The 15,967-nt window shown below is 47.7% G+C and overlaps 1 protein-coding gene across 2 annotated transcripts in view; it reads right to left on the reverse strand.

Annotated features, from left to right (window-relative positions):
• LOC135388041 (uncharacterized) overlaps positions 1-15,967 on the reverse strand; it is a 45,525-nt gene that overhangs the window by 19,604 nt on the left and 9,954 nt on the right. For both annotated transcript variants that reach the window (XM_064617326.1, XM_064617325.1), the window contains exons 2-11: positions 10,431-10,502; positions 10,341-10,373; positions 9,223-9,252; positions 8,362-8,388; positions 7,830-7,859; positions 6,482-6,500; positions 6,162-6,259; positions 3,001-3,411; positions 2,053-2,278; positions 845-1,004 (exon numbers count right to left, since the gene is read on the reverse strand). In XM_064617326.1, the coding sequence (XP_064473396.1) occupies positions 845-1,004; positions 2,053-2,278; positions 3,001-3,411; positions 6,162-6,259; positions 6,482-6,500; positions 7,830-7,859; positions 8,362-8,388; positions 9,223-9,252; positions 10,341-10,373; positions 10,431-10,502 (1,106 nt within the window). The remainder of the gene's footprint in view (positions 1-844; positions 1,005-2,052; positions 2,279-3,000; positions 3,412-6,161; positions 6,260-6,481; positions 6,501-7,829; positions 7,860-8,361; positions 8,389-9,222; positions 9,253-10,340; positions 10,374-10,430; positions 10,503-15,967) is intronic.

A 15,967-nucleotide genomic window follows, 5' to 3' on the forward strand; every position in this document is an offset into this window, starting at 1 on the left:
CAAAGTATTTTGTATTTATATTTAAATGTATTTATGCCCATCCCTGCCTCTCACGAAGACTATGGATACTGTTTGGACTTGTCACCAATTCTGGCAGTGACTACCCTAGGTCCTATAGTGAATTCAGGTGATCAGGTGGACCAGTGTAGTGCTCCGGTGTAGGGCCAGTATAGGAAAGCCGCGCCAGTGCGGCTGATACCAATCTGCCCAGTTAAACACGAAGCTGTCAGTGCACTGGCAAAACCGGCACCCATCTCAACGCGTTGTTGCGAAGTAGTTGTGACGCAAGCCACTTTTCGTCACCAAAGTCGTACGCCTCCCGTTGTCAAGAAATCAGGAGGGAGAGAGATGTCACTCGGGCTGATGGTTGGCTACACTCTAAAAACAGAACTTCACCGCATAGTACGTAGTGCGCCAATCATTGCTATGAATGATAGGGTTATCGCTTCTAATTCGAGGAGAGAAGGGGGCATACGCCTTTTTGTGGCAATTTGGATATACGGTAATTGCCACGAAAATGCGTACGCATCCGTATAGGAGCGTGCTATATATAGTGAAGCTGTCACGTAACGTACACTAAAAAGAAAAAGAAAGAAGCTGAAGTTCACCGCATAGCACGCTGTGCGCCCACCATAGCCTCGAACGATAAGGTTATCGAAAAGAAAGGGAGGGTACGCCTTTTTGTGTCAGTTTCGATACATAATTGACTCAAAAAGGCGTACGCCGTCCTCTCTCCACGAATCAGAAGAGAGCCCTATCGTGGCAATGGTTGGCACAGAGCACGTCGTGCTGTGGAGCTCAGCTTTTGAAGCAAAGCACGTGCAGGCTGGACAAATTCACTCACCGCAAGAGCAACTCTGGCGATATAAGTAAAGGCGGTAGGTTTCGTGGACTTGTAGTCGAGTGGAGTTGACAGAGCTGCGTAATGCTTGATATTTCTATCCCACGCCCACTTTATGTATCGTGGCTGCTTAAGTGAATAAACCTCGTCTGCGTCCTGGCGCCTGAAAGAACGTTTGGTTATGAAGCGGAGACCCACGTACGGCTAAGGTCATTGTTGGCTTCAAGACATACAAGAGTTAAATTTTACATTAATTGGTGGTCACACGCACGCCCAACGCTATAGCACGCTCCTAGCCAACCATCGACTCGAACGATACCGTTGTCTGCTTTTTTGTTACACTTATGCTGATGATAATTGTCACTGAAAAGGAGTACGCCTTCCGTTTTCAACGAGAGATCTGTGCGGATAATGATATCATTTTAGACGATGGTTGGCTAGGAGCGAGCTATGTGCGAGCTAAGTTCATTTTTAAGAGTAGTCGAAGAGATGGTCCCTTCGTTCATGGGGGAGGCGCCTATTTGGGACAAGCATAATGTTGAAAGGTTAGCCAGCTGTAAGAGTTTAACCCACATCTTTTAACACAACCATGACAGAATACTACAATGGCATTGTGTACAACATAACAAATTTAGCTGCTATCCAGAATATGAAATTAAATAGGAGAGGTCATTGATATACACCTTCAGAGTATGAAAACTATTCAAACCGTATGGAAGGGTATAAGATGGGGACTGATGGCCGTATATGTGGTTAGTCCTAAACCCTCGTACACTGTTAAAACAGAAGTTCACCACATAGCACGCATGTGCAATGATTTGTTGAAAATGAGAGACAGATTATCTTGTCCCAGATAGGCGCCTCCCTTCTGTTTCGAACAAATCATGGCACAGAATGATATCATTCGGTATGATGGTTGGTTAGGAGCGTGCTATGTGGTGAAGTTCTGTTTTAACAGTGTAACGCAAACAAGGATAACGTAACATTATTATTTTTGTCGTGGAGCAACTAGCTGATTATCTTCATTATGAAAGTGGTAAACAAAGGCTGTGTGTGCATCGTATAGGTACATCGGCTATTATACGAACCGCCGGTCTCTGTAGGGCCAGCAAACGTTTGTTTCTGTGTTAGTCTTTTTTTTTTTTTCATTCTAATGCGTCGCTATTGCTGTCGGAGGAATATGAGTAACATATATACTCTAAGTAACCAACCCCGTGTCCAACGAAACGCCGAACATGTCGCTGGGGCGGCTGACCGAGACTTTTGTGAAGGTCTGGAAGGGGCCGGGAGTATCGGTGAATAATGTATCATTTTCGATATAGACATGGGTGAAGATGATGACGTCACAGATGCCGGACGGTGGGTACATGTCCTCCTGTAAGGCACGGCGACCGACGACGCAAACAAGCGGTTGGAAGATGAAGTCATATCTAGGTGCTAAAAAAAAAAGAACAGATGAAACGAAACACATTCGATCACTTAATCCCTCTACATGCATAAATTCGCAGATCCTTGTTGCCAGCTGTGGCGCATTTTTCAATCTACTACAGCAGCACTAATCGCAGAATGGGGAAATTGATTATTGGCGAAATAAGTCCTCGGAGTGTACACGATGCTAGACGCATAGTGACGTATGTACCACATCACTGTGACCACAACACTGTCAAAGTTTCGTACGCCAGTTCGGATTACTATTGGCAAGATGTTCGTGTCAGCTCAAATGTGCGAATGAGCTTCAACTATATTTTAATCACGATGCGATTTTGATTAAAGTGTTCACGGAATTACATGCCCCGGAGCGTTACATGCCACATACGCGCAGCATACGTGGTTCAATGAAATTCATCTCTCCCACGCGGCAGCAATGCTGGGATTCCACCCAGTACGTGTCTTGCCCATCGCTCAGGCTTGGATTCCACCCCACTTTTTTGCAACCCCTCCTAAAATTTGATATTGCCCAGATTGTCCGGCTATACCAATGCAGTCGCGTGGTTATACCGCCAGCATACGTAGCCTATAGCTGAAACCGTCAACAGTGCCTGGCAATTCGCATTGCATTGAGGCATTACCGATACCGGTTGGGAGATAATGGGTGGCTAGGATAATGGTATGCTATTACCTTACGGTGGAACGGTGGAACAGGGCAAAGTAAACCTTACGTGATGTCGACACCAACGGCGGCGTTGTCGTAGTAGTTGTAGTCGTAGTCGTCGTTGTAGTCGTAGTCGTTGTGGTCGTTGTAGTTGTAGTCGTTGTGGTCGTTGTAGTTGTAGTCGTTGTGGTCGTTGTCGTAGTTGTAGTCGTTGTGGTCGTTGTCGTAGTTGTAGTCGTAGTCGTAGTAGTCGTAGTTGTCGTAGTCGTAGTAGTCGTAGTTGTAGTAGTCGTAGTAGTGGTCGTGCTAGTCGTTGTCGTAGGAGTAGTTGTTGTGGTGGTCGTTGGCGGTGGGTTTATGTACCCATAGTCTGTTACCACTGCATCCTCTTCCGTCACTTGTGAACTACCTCCTGCACCTCCGCCACCTCCTCCACCTCCTCTACGTATGTCAGTATCGCTGCCGTCGCCGTTGGTCCCTTTTTAAAAACATCGGTCATTGTGCGCTATGGCGTCTGCACAGTGTTTCGTATAACGGACAATGGTCCTGGCAATTTGGTAATGTCGCGCATTTCACATTCCAACATATTGCTATTTGATCGAAATATCACTGACAACCTGAGCAGTCAGTTGCATGCGTATATTGACGTCCCTATGTGGGAACGAACTCTAGCATTATAGGGCGCTCACGTGGTTATTGAGTCAATCGGAAGCAATCGCTTTTGTACATTGGCACACCTTTTTGTAATTCTTTCATAGTCCGTCACGCAGCGCGGTCAGCCACTAAAATAAAGAAGCTCTCGGAATACCACCTGGAGTACCTCCGCAGGAGTAAATCCCTATAAAGGGGCCTATTATGCTAAGAACGCCACTCGAGTAAGTTTGTAGTGTGAAGGAACGCCTTTTTTTTTCTTTATTTTATCATTGCGCATGTTCGCAGATGTGTATTTCCTTCATCCCCAACGTGAGAGGGGGAAGGAGCACACTGCCGCCTCATGCGTCGAAGATGAGCTTTAACTTGCGGAAACAAAACAAAAACAAATGTATCGGGTGACTATCGGAACTGGCTTTATCTTGGGTTGCATGTTCTGTTTCCTTTTAATCTTTTTTAAGGACGCGAGAGGCGATAGTGTGCTCTTTCTCCCTCTCACATTAGGGATGAAGGAAAGACGCGGAAAGCGCAACAAAATAAATAAAAATTACGTTCCATCACGAATTTTTTTGCCGGCGATCTATCAAACGGATTTTTGTTCTGGAAACTGCTACGATATCAGGTGACCGAAAGGAACAGATGTTCTCATTGGGACAACTTTGTAGCTTAGAACATTGCCTTTGGACTTTGCTAATGCCCTCCTAGGGAGTGCCCTTCAGCATATGCTATATTTAGAGCCTGAAGTTTTAGGGTTAAACCCGATTTTTCCTCGAATTTGCACCCCGAATTGAGGTTCACCTATCTAGGGTTAAACCCGATTTCTACCTGCAAAACTGCACCTAGGCTAGGCACCTCAAGGCATCGACATACTAGTTACTCACAAAATATGCGACTGGCCCCTTACTTCTGGCACTCTGGATAAACGGTACAGTGAACGTTTATTCTACAACAATGCCCGATTTTTCCCCGAAGTCAGTCTGATGGTAATTTTTCTGCCCGAATTTGCATGAAGTTTCGACATCAATTTATTGACCCGATTTCTACCCCCCGAATTTGGAAAAATATAAAACCCGAAAACTTCAGGGTCTAGCTATATTGCAATTGATTTCATGTTGGAGAAAGTGTTAATATATTTTTTAAAAACCTGTATACACTTAGCTGGGACACACTGTATATGAACATCCTTGCAGGAGGTTACGGGTCGAGTATAAAAGGCATTCGATGTCTGACAAGACCTCTTTTGTACTCAACGACTAACTGTGGCTCGAAATGACTCCCGAGTGGAGGAGCCTTGAAGTCAAACAACCCAAGAAAAAGGTGCTCACGGCTGGACTCGAACCTAGACTCTCCCGATTTCCGGTCGTGGATGCTCAGGGCTGGACAAGTGAGAATCAGAAGAGCCTCTCCGTCACCCTTGTTGGCACTCTTGAGGCGAATTCGCGGGGTCACTTTGTAAAGCTGTGGCCGGGAGCCGTTCTTAGAACATTTGCCCCCTACCATACTAACATTATTTATCATGCGCTTGTTGTATCTTACCTGAGCAGCTTGGACTGGACCACCACGACCTGCGGAAACTTACATGCTATATATTTATTGCAGGAGAAAGGCGTCCGTGGTGTTGCCAATCTGTCTCACTCTGCTTTTTACCCAGTATGGCGTTATAACCTCTAGAGACAGCAGACGTTATATCGTAACGCCACAAAAGGAATCCCGGTCCCGTTCTCCAGAACAAACTGCGGTAACCAGCGTTTCTCATAGTTTCATGTATTTGTATTCCATTACTATTATGGGTTACCATTTTGTTCCATGTTGTACTTGTTACTGTATCTCGGTTATATACATCCATATCCTATTTGCGCACTTAGTGCAAGTACTGTCTTTTATCCACTGCCCACCGCTACTGAGGCCCCTCGTCAAAACGTACCAATCTTGTGTCCTCGTGGCACTTTTTGAGGGTCAGGACAGCTAGCACTTTTTCCGGTCGTCCTCGAAGCGGCCGGGTGGCGAGGGCCCTAATTGTCCCGCACATCCAAGTTCACATCATAGGTTAGCTGACAACTGAACCCGAAGTCGAAAGACCGTGATGCCCCTAGCCCCTAGCCCCGTGATGCCCCTAGCGTGATCCAAGGGACCAAAACCGCTAGATTCCCGGTACTCCTGTTCCAGTGACTACGGTCACGTGCTTTAGGGCGGGCGCCAAGCTACCAGTTTCCGAGCTCTAGGTCGTATCGCCATGACCACCGAATTCGCCATAACTCTGCATAAGCACTATACTGTCGTAGGGTACCGGCATCATTCCTGGCCGGAAATCGGAAGGATATAGATTCGAATCATGGATGTACGATTTCATTGATATAGGCCATGATGAAGGCTTACGGCCCTGGCTAATACTCCTTTCCTTCACGGGTAGTATTTCGACTCCCCGCTTAGACTGAGAAGTGAGAAGGCTACTCCACTGGCTCCTCCAGTCAAACTGGGATGTCTAGACGATGATCGTTACAATGGTCAAGATTACGATAGTGATGAGCTCGCCCGAGGCAATCAGCTGTCTGGTGTTTGGACGGTGTCTGAACTCACCGGTGGACGCCAGTACCAGGTAGACCGCAAGAGCCGATATTAGTACGAGGAGACACACGCTACCGACAATGAAGCCGACGAGGCTGTCGTCCTTTTTCCTGCATTTTGAGAAACATTAAACCAGAGCTGTTCAGACGGGGAATGACGCTTGGCTTAGAGGGGCGCCAGGTCTCGCAAGCCCACGGCTTTAGACAGAGTTTTTCTATTGCACTTTGCACTTGTTTCCTAGCATTCTTTTCTTTTTTTTTTTTTCATTGTAGGATTGCTTCTCGCGTTAACGCCATTGATGCATGTAGAAACAAACCTATACAGGTACTTACTCGGTACTAGCTGCCCCACCTATAGGAAGGAAGAGAGGGACGCTCAAGCAGACAATCGGCCACCATGGGCCCGGCCTATACGTATCAGAGATAATACATGCAGAAGACCTGCGGGAACCACCATGGCAACCCAGGTCAGGCGCGACACAAATACGACTCAAAATTACGCCGTAGGCCAGTCCTTCGTTGTTCAAGACGTTCTAGCGAGTTTCGGGTAAACGACGCAGATAGAACGCAACTTTATGGGAAGCACATACGTTCGACCAGAGTACACAGAACATCAGAACTTCACCTCATAGCACTCTCCTAGCCAACACTCCTAAAAATGAACTTCACCTCATAGCACGCCCCTATCCAACCACCATCTCGAATGATATCGTTATATTACCTGATTTGTTGAAAACGGGAGGCATACGCCTTTTTTTTTGTGACAACTATGACCAGCAGAAGCGTCACTGAAAGGGCGTACGCCTCCCGTTTCCATCAAATCAGGTCAGATAACGATATCATTCGAGATGGTGGTTGGGTAAGGGCGTGCAATGCGGTGAAGTTCATTTTTAAGAGTGTACCTAAATGGTCGCAAAGTTCGACCTGCTACCTCACTGCCACGAATGATAGGGCACGCCTTTTTCGTAGCAGTTTGGATACATAGGGTAATTGATTTTGCCAACCTTTTACATCCCTTGTCAACAGCTATGTTGACCTACACAGTCACCGTGACCTAGACAACCATCATACCGAATGATATCATTTTGTGTCATGATTTGTTCAAAACAGGGGGGGAGGCGCCTCGTTCCATTTTCAACAAATCAATGCACAGAATGATACCATTCGGAATGATGGTTGGCTTAGGAGCGTGCTATGTGGTGAAGTGTTTTAACAGTGCAGGTACTACTTTTTCACACCCTCTTTTCTTACAGAGTACACTCTTAAAAATGAGTTTCACCACATTGAAAACGGGAGGCGTACGCCTTTTTTGTGACACTTATGCTGTTCATAATTGTCACAAAAAAGGCGTACGCCTCCCGTTTTCAACAAATCAGGGCAGATAACGATATGATTCGAGATAATGGTTGGCTAGGAGCATGCTATGTGGTGAAGTTCATTTTTAAGAATGTACACTGTTAAAACAGCACTTCACCACATAGCACGCTCCCAGCCAACCATCATTCAGAATGATATCATTCTGTGCATTGATTTGTTGAAAATGAGAGGAGGCGCCTATCTGGGACATATTATCTTGTCCGATTGTATATTTCCTGTTTGCTCTTTGCAATTCCCCCGTTATGTAATGCCATTTGTAAGGGCCCTTAAGGTTTAATAAATGAAATGAAATCTCCGTACTTACTTTGATCCAGCTGGGAAAGCCCCGATTGCACTGGAAGCAGAAAGCATTCCATGTCAAAAAACGAAGTATCACACATTGCATGGCCGGGCTACTTTCTGCAACCACGTCTACGTTGCATCAAGCATTTGCACCCTTGCGGAAAATGAAACGGAGGGCAGCACAAAGCAGAGCAATTAGAAATAGCTTATTCTTCACTAGGTCGAGCAGTTACCCCTTTAGGAGGTCATTGTTGTCGCATATTTTGTGCCTCAAAGTTGCACCTGCTACCTCACTCTACCACAAATCATTGAGCTGCCGCTTCCGATTGGGTGAGTGATGGGGCGTACGCCTTTTTGTAGCAATTTGGATATAAGATACTTTCTTTTACCACCCTTTTACACCCTTTATCTGACGCTACGTTGACCCAGGTGGTGAATCTACACACCCTTTTTCTTAGAGTGTTCTCATTCCTCGGACAAGATTAAGGCTGCTCGTCCCACTATAAATATTTTTTTTTTATGTTTGGAGATGGAACACTCATTTATGTACTCACTAGGTTGCTGGTAAAGCTCCGGCTGCACTGCAAACAAAGTATTCCATATTAAAAAAGGAAGTATTGCGCTTTGCATAGTCCTGCTACGCTGCGGCCACGTCTACATTGCGTCAAGCCGTTGCAACCTTACGGAAAAAATGAAGCAGAAGGCAGCACGAAGCAGAGCAGTCGCAAGAAGCTTATTCGGACGAGATTAAAGGGACTATGAAACGATTTTTTTCTTCGTTTCGTTCGAAAGAAGACATTTTTCTGAGTCTAGAACCGAAATTTTACTTTCGTCGCGCGAGCGGATTTCTCGGGAGCGAATTTAAACGGAGCGGCGAAGGGAGGACAGCTGGCGCCGCGCCGTGACGAGCTGCCGAGCGGAGACACAACGGGTAACTTGACGCGACCACGGCCGGCTCAGCAACACGTCATCGTGACGTGTTGCCGAGCCGAGGAATCCCGCCAGGAGCATGCGCCGTAGGATCCCGCGTATGCGTTCATCGGGAGTGGAAATCTCCATGACAGCAGCTTTCGCGCGATCGGCAGATTTCGGCAGTGGCGGCATTGGCGGCATTACTTGCCATTGTGCAACACCGGTGACGTAACGGGGAACCGAAGAGCGGTCCGTACAGTTACACCATCGGCAGGGAAATATGCGCGGGAGAGGAGGAACGCGGAAGAGACATTTCCAGCGCGCGCTCCTCGCAAAGTGGAGCGATTTCGTCCGGAAAAATTTGTGGCATATTAGTTTCTCTGCGGGAAGAACAGTTTCCATCGAAAAAAAGTATGGGGGTTCGGGAAATTTCATAGTCCCTTTAAGGCTGCCCTATCATACTATATGGGGATAGAGCGTCTCTACGCAATTTAGGTACTCACGTTGATCCTGGGGAAAAAAACCCGATTCAACTGAAAACAGAAAGTAATAGTCATCAAAAAGAAAGTATTGCACATTGCATCGTCGGGCTTCTGCGGCCAAGTCTACATCTTTCTAAGGCGGTTAAGTCTACATCTTTGCAACGTTTCGGGGCGGCACGAAGCAAAACTGTTGCAAAAAGCTTAATCATTCTCATGCCTTTAACTCTGACGAGACTAAACCCCCGAGCTCATAGATCTGACTTCACTTGAAGCCGCATCTTGACTTGTGCAAGTCCGCGGCCAAGACCTGTCGTCGCTCAGGACGTTATGAGTCTTTCCTGAACCCTCACGCTGGCTTACTTCAAGTCGCTGCCTTAACTGCTGACTAAAATTCCATATGAAGAGTCGACATTTAAAAAAGACCAGAAAGTATATATGTTACACGGCTGCCCTGTCTCACTATATGGGATTCTTTGTGCGGGGACAGTACGTCTCTACGCAAACAACAAAGAAAAAGAAAAGGGTGAGTTGCAAAAAAAAAAAAATACAGAAACACGTACTGTGAGGCAGGAAGGAAAACTCGAAACTCTTTCAAGAGTTTCATGCGATGTAAAATACAAAATGTCTCTGGAGGTACTATTTCCAGTGCAAGTAGATGTAGAGCAAATTGGCTGAACGATAACATGATCGACGAATCCCTATCCTAACTGACCCCTCCTAGGGTTATTGCTCGCGGCATTTCAGCTGATGCATATTCCCTCTCTACTCCTTTCCTTGCCACATATATAACGCCCTTTTGGAGAGTACAGTTACTCTCAAAAAGGGTGTCTCCTCAGTAACATTATTCCGTTACTCCCTCCCGCAAAGAAGGATTACTCTCCAATAAGGAGAACGGTGTCATGCTACTGCCTTGAGGGAGTGAGGAGACACACCCTTTTTGAGAGTTAAAGAGTGTACTGGACTGTGCAACAGTAAACATCAGTGTTAACTAAATGATCACCGAATAATTTAGCGCGAAAAGACGAGACCATAGAAGGAAACATACTAAACGAGTGTCTGTGCGGACGAGCGAGTGTGTCTCCTGCTCTCCTCCCATCGTCTCGACTTTTCGCGCTTTATATTCTTCAGCGATCATGTACCTTCAGAGTAGTCTTGAGGAAATCCACCGATCTCTGAAACAGAAAATAAAAGAGATAGAACAATGATCTTCGTGCCAGCTATATTCTTACGGTCGTATCCCGACTGGTCTGTCAACCCCTCTGACGCGCCATAGTAGTATTGGTTGTAGTCCTCCTCTGGTGCTGCAGTGAGGGAAGACAATGAGTGACCTTTACGTCCATCCCCGCTTAAGCTACGTTCCCACTAATGGATTCGCGCCCTCGTAGCTGTGTGCGGCGAACAGCCTGAGGTCTACACCGAGGCTCTCCGTATTCTCGTCATTAGCGACGAGTGCGAGGGACGCGAGACCTGGACGCGCGCTACGAGGCAATCGTCTTATTATCCGTTTTGAATGGGTGGTCGCTGCAGTCCGCCGCCGTCAGTCGCGCAAGGAGAGCCTGCCTGAACTGCACCGGAGAACGGGCATCCGCCATCCTCCAAGTCACGTCTCCACCGTCGCGTCCGACGTCGGAACGCACCTTTGCAGTTCAGCGCCAAGCTGCGCGCTTCCGAGGACAGAATTTTTAGCGGAGCGTCTCCAACAGCCTCTACTCAAGCGGAGTACGAACAGACGTCATCTGGTAACGTTATTATTTAAACCTGTAGGAACTACTCGCGTTCTTCTGAAAGTTTGTAACATTGGTGCCCCGGTTACGTAATAGCTCTACTCTACAATGAGCAACATTCTCCTTAGCAATAAAGCTTGGTGTGGACATCCTGACCCTCCAACACTGAGGTGACTCGACGGCATTTACGGATCCCGCACGCAACTGCCCTGGCGAGCTGCAATGTACTGTATGCGGTGTGGTAAAAAAAAAAAAAAAAAAACAGAACACCGGTCGTCCAAAATATCGGGTGGCGTGGTCAAAAAGTGCCCTGCTCCGACGACCCGACAAAGACCCGCCACTCCCCTGGCGGTGAATACCGGTGACGCCATTGGACTACTGAAATGTCTCGGCCACTACATCTGCCCCCCCCCCCCCTCCTTCCTGAGTTAGAAGTTCTGTCACGGTGTATGCAATGCACCGTTGTCGCTATTATATGGCTGGGAGATTGAAACAAGGGAATTTCGATCGTATACTTGTCCCGGCGAAACCCAGACCTGTTCTGCTGCTTGAAGCGACAGCAGATCTCTAGCCCCATGACACCCGAGCCTGTTGTCTTTGTAAGACAAATCTTTCCTTGCCACCGCCTGCCAGTGTGGGTGAAGCTGCTTCTCTGTCTCTAGTACCAGAGTTCGTAATTGAATCCCCATAAGGAGTTCGTGCTTACACGTGCTGTGCTCCCATAGCTTAGGGAGACAGATATGGATCCTTCTCCTTGCGGAGGAAGTGTTTTACCGTACGGATCATCGTCTCGGCCTCCCCAATCTTGATGAAAAGGCCGTGAGCCGTTCCAACGTTTTCGAGAATAATCCACCACCCCCAATCAGGTGGAATATGTTCAGGCCTAGAACTTGCTATCGGTGTCCCGGGAGGCCGGTGGAGACGTGGTTGGGCTGAGTTAACTCGAGTACATGCATATTTGTCACAACTAGCAACGAGAGAAGTAATTTCGGCTATCAAACCTGGCCACCACACCGATTCACGGGCAAGAGCCTTAGTACGATTAGTGCACTGCAAGCATAAAAAGTGCTGGCGAACGAGAGGAGGGGTTTACGAAACGATGTCTTTTAGGTGTAGACCACTGCTTTCCATTACAGACAGAGACAGGCATATCTTTCACGGACAGGTACTTCGCCACGTGAAGCGGTACACTCTGCTTTGGCCAGCCTTGCTTCTTCGGCCTGCTTCGACCAGCCTTGCTGACAAGTGTGCAGCCGTCTTCAACACCACTGTTTTCTCCTTACGTCCCGGAGATTCACGGGCAATAGTTCCCAGGTAATGAGCGTCATTACATCAGTATCAAGTCATCACTTCAGTAGCAAAACGTTCAGCAGCGTCCAGTTAATTATCCCCGAGAGGGTTGAGAGGCAATGTATCAGCCGTACCGAACAACTTTCTGGGAACATAGCATCTGGAACTGATAGCGCATTGTCTTTAGTTTGAGCCGTTGCACCCTAAGAGGTAGAACATCTAGTTTCATCTAGCTAAACAGCGGCACAAGAGGAAGATGGTCAGTTTCGCATCGTGAAGAAAGTGCATCATGAAACCCGCTGGATTGCCCGTGTTTTAGCAAAGGCATCTCTCTCCGTCTGTCTGTATCTTTGTTTCGTTGTAGCCATCTACATTGATGAAACGGCTACCTGCCAGCGTTCGCCTGACTGTTGTGTCTGGAGGAGAACCGCACAGAGGCCAAAAGGAGATGGCATCAGAATAAACGCTCGTGGCATATAGGGCGTGTGGTACTTGGCCAAGCAATGGTCCGACGTTAGGAGTGTGAACGCTGCCTCCTGTTCATACTGCCAAGTCCAACTAGTTTTCACATTTTGAAGGGCTCGAGTCGATGCAGGAATATCCGAAACACGAGGTAGAGACAGCGCAAGATGATCTACTGTCCCTCATCTGACGATCACCAGTCCCGCACACCAGGGAGTTGGTTTATCGATACGACGAACGACACTCGTTCTCCAAATTATCAACGACCTCTCGGAGCAAGATAGGAATCCGACGAGGTGCACTGAGTGAGAATCGGCACGGCATCTTGCTTTAGGCGAACAGTATTATAGTCATCGCGTATAGTGGTACCCGGACAACGAAACAACGCAGGGTGAATTGTTGCCTTAGGACTACTGTTCAAACTACCGAGGAACTTGACAGCTCCCAGGGCTTGGATAGCATGAAGACCCGGGATAGGCACTGACGGGGACTCGATGACATGCAACCGTTAAGAGCTCTGTTTCCTTTGCCTCTGCAGATGTACCAACTACGAGCCCTATACACGCAAAGGTTAGCCTCCAGTTCCAGAAACCTCAGCTCCTGAATCCAGTTCAACCTGGGTTGTGTAGTTGTCGTCAACTGTCGCTTAGCATGTGTCAGTGGAGCATGGAGTTGGATAATTCTCGAAATTCTTGGAACCGCAAACTTCAGCCAAATGTCCCTTCTCCTGCAGGAACCAGACAGATTTCCGATGGGCAGTCTGAGCACTCTTTCTGCGCGCGGCCGCTGAAGTAGCAAGTCGAGAAGGATCGTGGTCGCGCTGAGACCTCATCCCATTGCATGGGCTGCTTTGGCGTGATGACGCCATTGGGAAGGATGCTTCTAAACTGTTGTGGCATCAGTGTTGACCACGCTGGCACCTCCAGAATGAGTACGCAGCGACATCGACCCGCCCGCGTCCTCTGATTGCCGAGCTTACACTCTGAAAGCAGAGTTTCACCGCGTGGCACGCTGTCTGCCAATCATTGCCAGGAATGATAGTGTTATCGCTTCTGATTCGAAGAGACAGGAGGGCGTACGCCTTTTTGTGGCAATTTGGATACATGGTAATTGCCACAAAAAGGTGTACGCCTTCCCCTCCTCTGTCTTCGAATGAGAAGCGATATAACACTGTCATCCCTGGCAGTGGATGGCGAACAGCGTGCTATGCGGTGAAGTTCTGTTTTTAGAGTATGTTCAAGCTTCCTTGAGAGCGAGCTTTCCGTTGCAGCACAACAGTTCTGGCAGTCACGCACCTCGTAAGCAGACTACGAACCTGTCGCGAACCAAACATATTACTGTCGCTGAAGCGTAGTTGCAGCGTTTCAGCGCACGTGTCCACACTCTCGAAATGTTGCTGCACGCGCTAGTGGAAGAGTGACGACTCACACAGTTCGTTAGCAGGGTGTAGAAGGTGCTCAGAGAGACGTTTAACCGTATGACGCCAATGGCAAATCTGAAGGGGAGGGCCGGACTCCACGAATGGGCACTTGTTCGCCGCCTCCTATTAAAAGAATAGGACCGAAGGTCGCGTCGCTTTCAGTGGCCATCGTAATCCCCTCAAGACCGTGGCTTTGGAGCGCGACCTTGTTCTCCCGTAGCTTCAAGTGTAGTTCAACTCTACGAAATTGGTGGCGCTGTCGAACACTATGACGGCATTTGTTTACAAGCAGGTACAGATCTATTACAGAACGCGTTGTGCACTATTTGTTGAACTTGCTCCGTCCTCAACACTATAAGGGCCACCACTTGTGTTTGCTGCATTTTGAATTTGGCCACATTGCATTTGCATTGCATTTGGCTGCATTTTGGCCACTACCCAAGAGTATGTCCCTCCGCAACGTTTTGTACATCTTCTCCGGTTGCCTTGACTAAGAAATGAGTGGTTTCTTTATAAATCTGTTTGTTGTTTACGCCATTTCCTTTGAAACTGATTCGAGGGGTGTTTATCGGCATTTATATGGGTTTATCAAAAAACCGGATTCTTTCACCGGCTATATTCCGCACCGAAAATAAATGCAGAATGCGGGCATCCACTTCTACACGAAGGTCTTGCTGGCTGGACCGTGTTTTCTTGACGGGCCTGTGATACGGTAACACGGGCGAGGGATTGGATGGGTGTGGCTAGAAGAGATTGAAGAGTACAAAGTCGAAATAGAAGGCTAGGGAGTCACTGTTTGGGAATAGACCTCTACCCGAGAAACGTCATCATGACGTTGGTAGACAGCCTGAAACCGAAACGAATGGGAAGGGAACGGCTGGGTTCCACGAATGGGCACTTGTTCGCTGCCTCATATTGAAAGACAAGTAGGACCGAAGGTCGCATCCCTCTCAGGGACCATCGTGACCGTGTCTTTCGGGCGTGACCTTGTTCGCCCCTAGCTACGAGCATAGTTGAACTCTGCCAAATTGGTAGCGCTGTCGAACACTATGACGTCACTTGTTTACAAACAGGGAGAGATCTATTCGGAACATTTCTTGGCGATAACCGATCTCTCAACCAGGTCATCCCTCTACAAACACTGGAGCACAAGGGAACATGGGCACCGTCCGAACAAAATACTGAAATTTTAGTGCATCGTGCGCTATCGCCTGAGCGTACAGAAAGAATAGCGTGGTGGTCCTGCGCACTATGCTAAGCTTTCTATATGGTTTGCGCGTGCGCAGAGCCACCAACACTATCCCTTATGTACGCAAAGTTGTATCTTTAATGCGAAGCTCGACCTACGGTGCACAGTTCCAACGGGGATTTCCCTTTCGTTTTCAAAGCATGGCAGCTGGCACAGTACTGCATATCCGGATTTTTTTCGGAATATTCGGAATTAAAAACCATTCGGGGATGCTCTTTGGCATTTCTCCACAAATGTATAAAACCACAATCCCCTATCTATACGTCGCACTTCGCGGCCACGGAGTCGCAATAATGCGATAGTACACAAATTCGCCAGGTTCCGGGATTGGTTGCAGACGCAAAATGTTGTCGGGGGACGAGAGTGCCGGCTTACTGTCCCTCTCCCTCCTTGGCTACGTGGACACGTAGTCAGAATTATTCTTCCACAACTATTCGCCGTTTTGCGAATTCAAGAAGTCGCAAATAATCACAACTTCGCTAACTTCGCAAAGTTGTACCTATAAACTAAATGTGAAACATGCTTTCCAGAACACCAGGCTTGGGAAAGCACTTGAGACCGGTTTGTGCTTCATTTTGTTTCCAGTTTAGTACGCGGGGACGTTCAGTACTCGCAGACGAC

The sequence above is a fragment of the Ornithodoros turicata genome, chromosome 3 (genome assembly GCF_037126465.1).
Source record: "Ornithodoros turicata isolate Travis chromosome 3, ASM3712646v1, whole genome shotgun sequence".
Classification (NCBI taxonomy): domain Eukaryota; kingdom Metazoa; phylum Arthropoda; class Arachnida; order Ixodida; family Argasidae; genus Ornithodoros; species Ornithodoros turicata.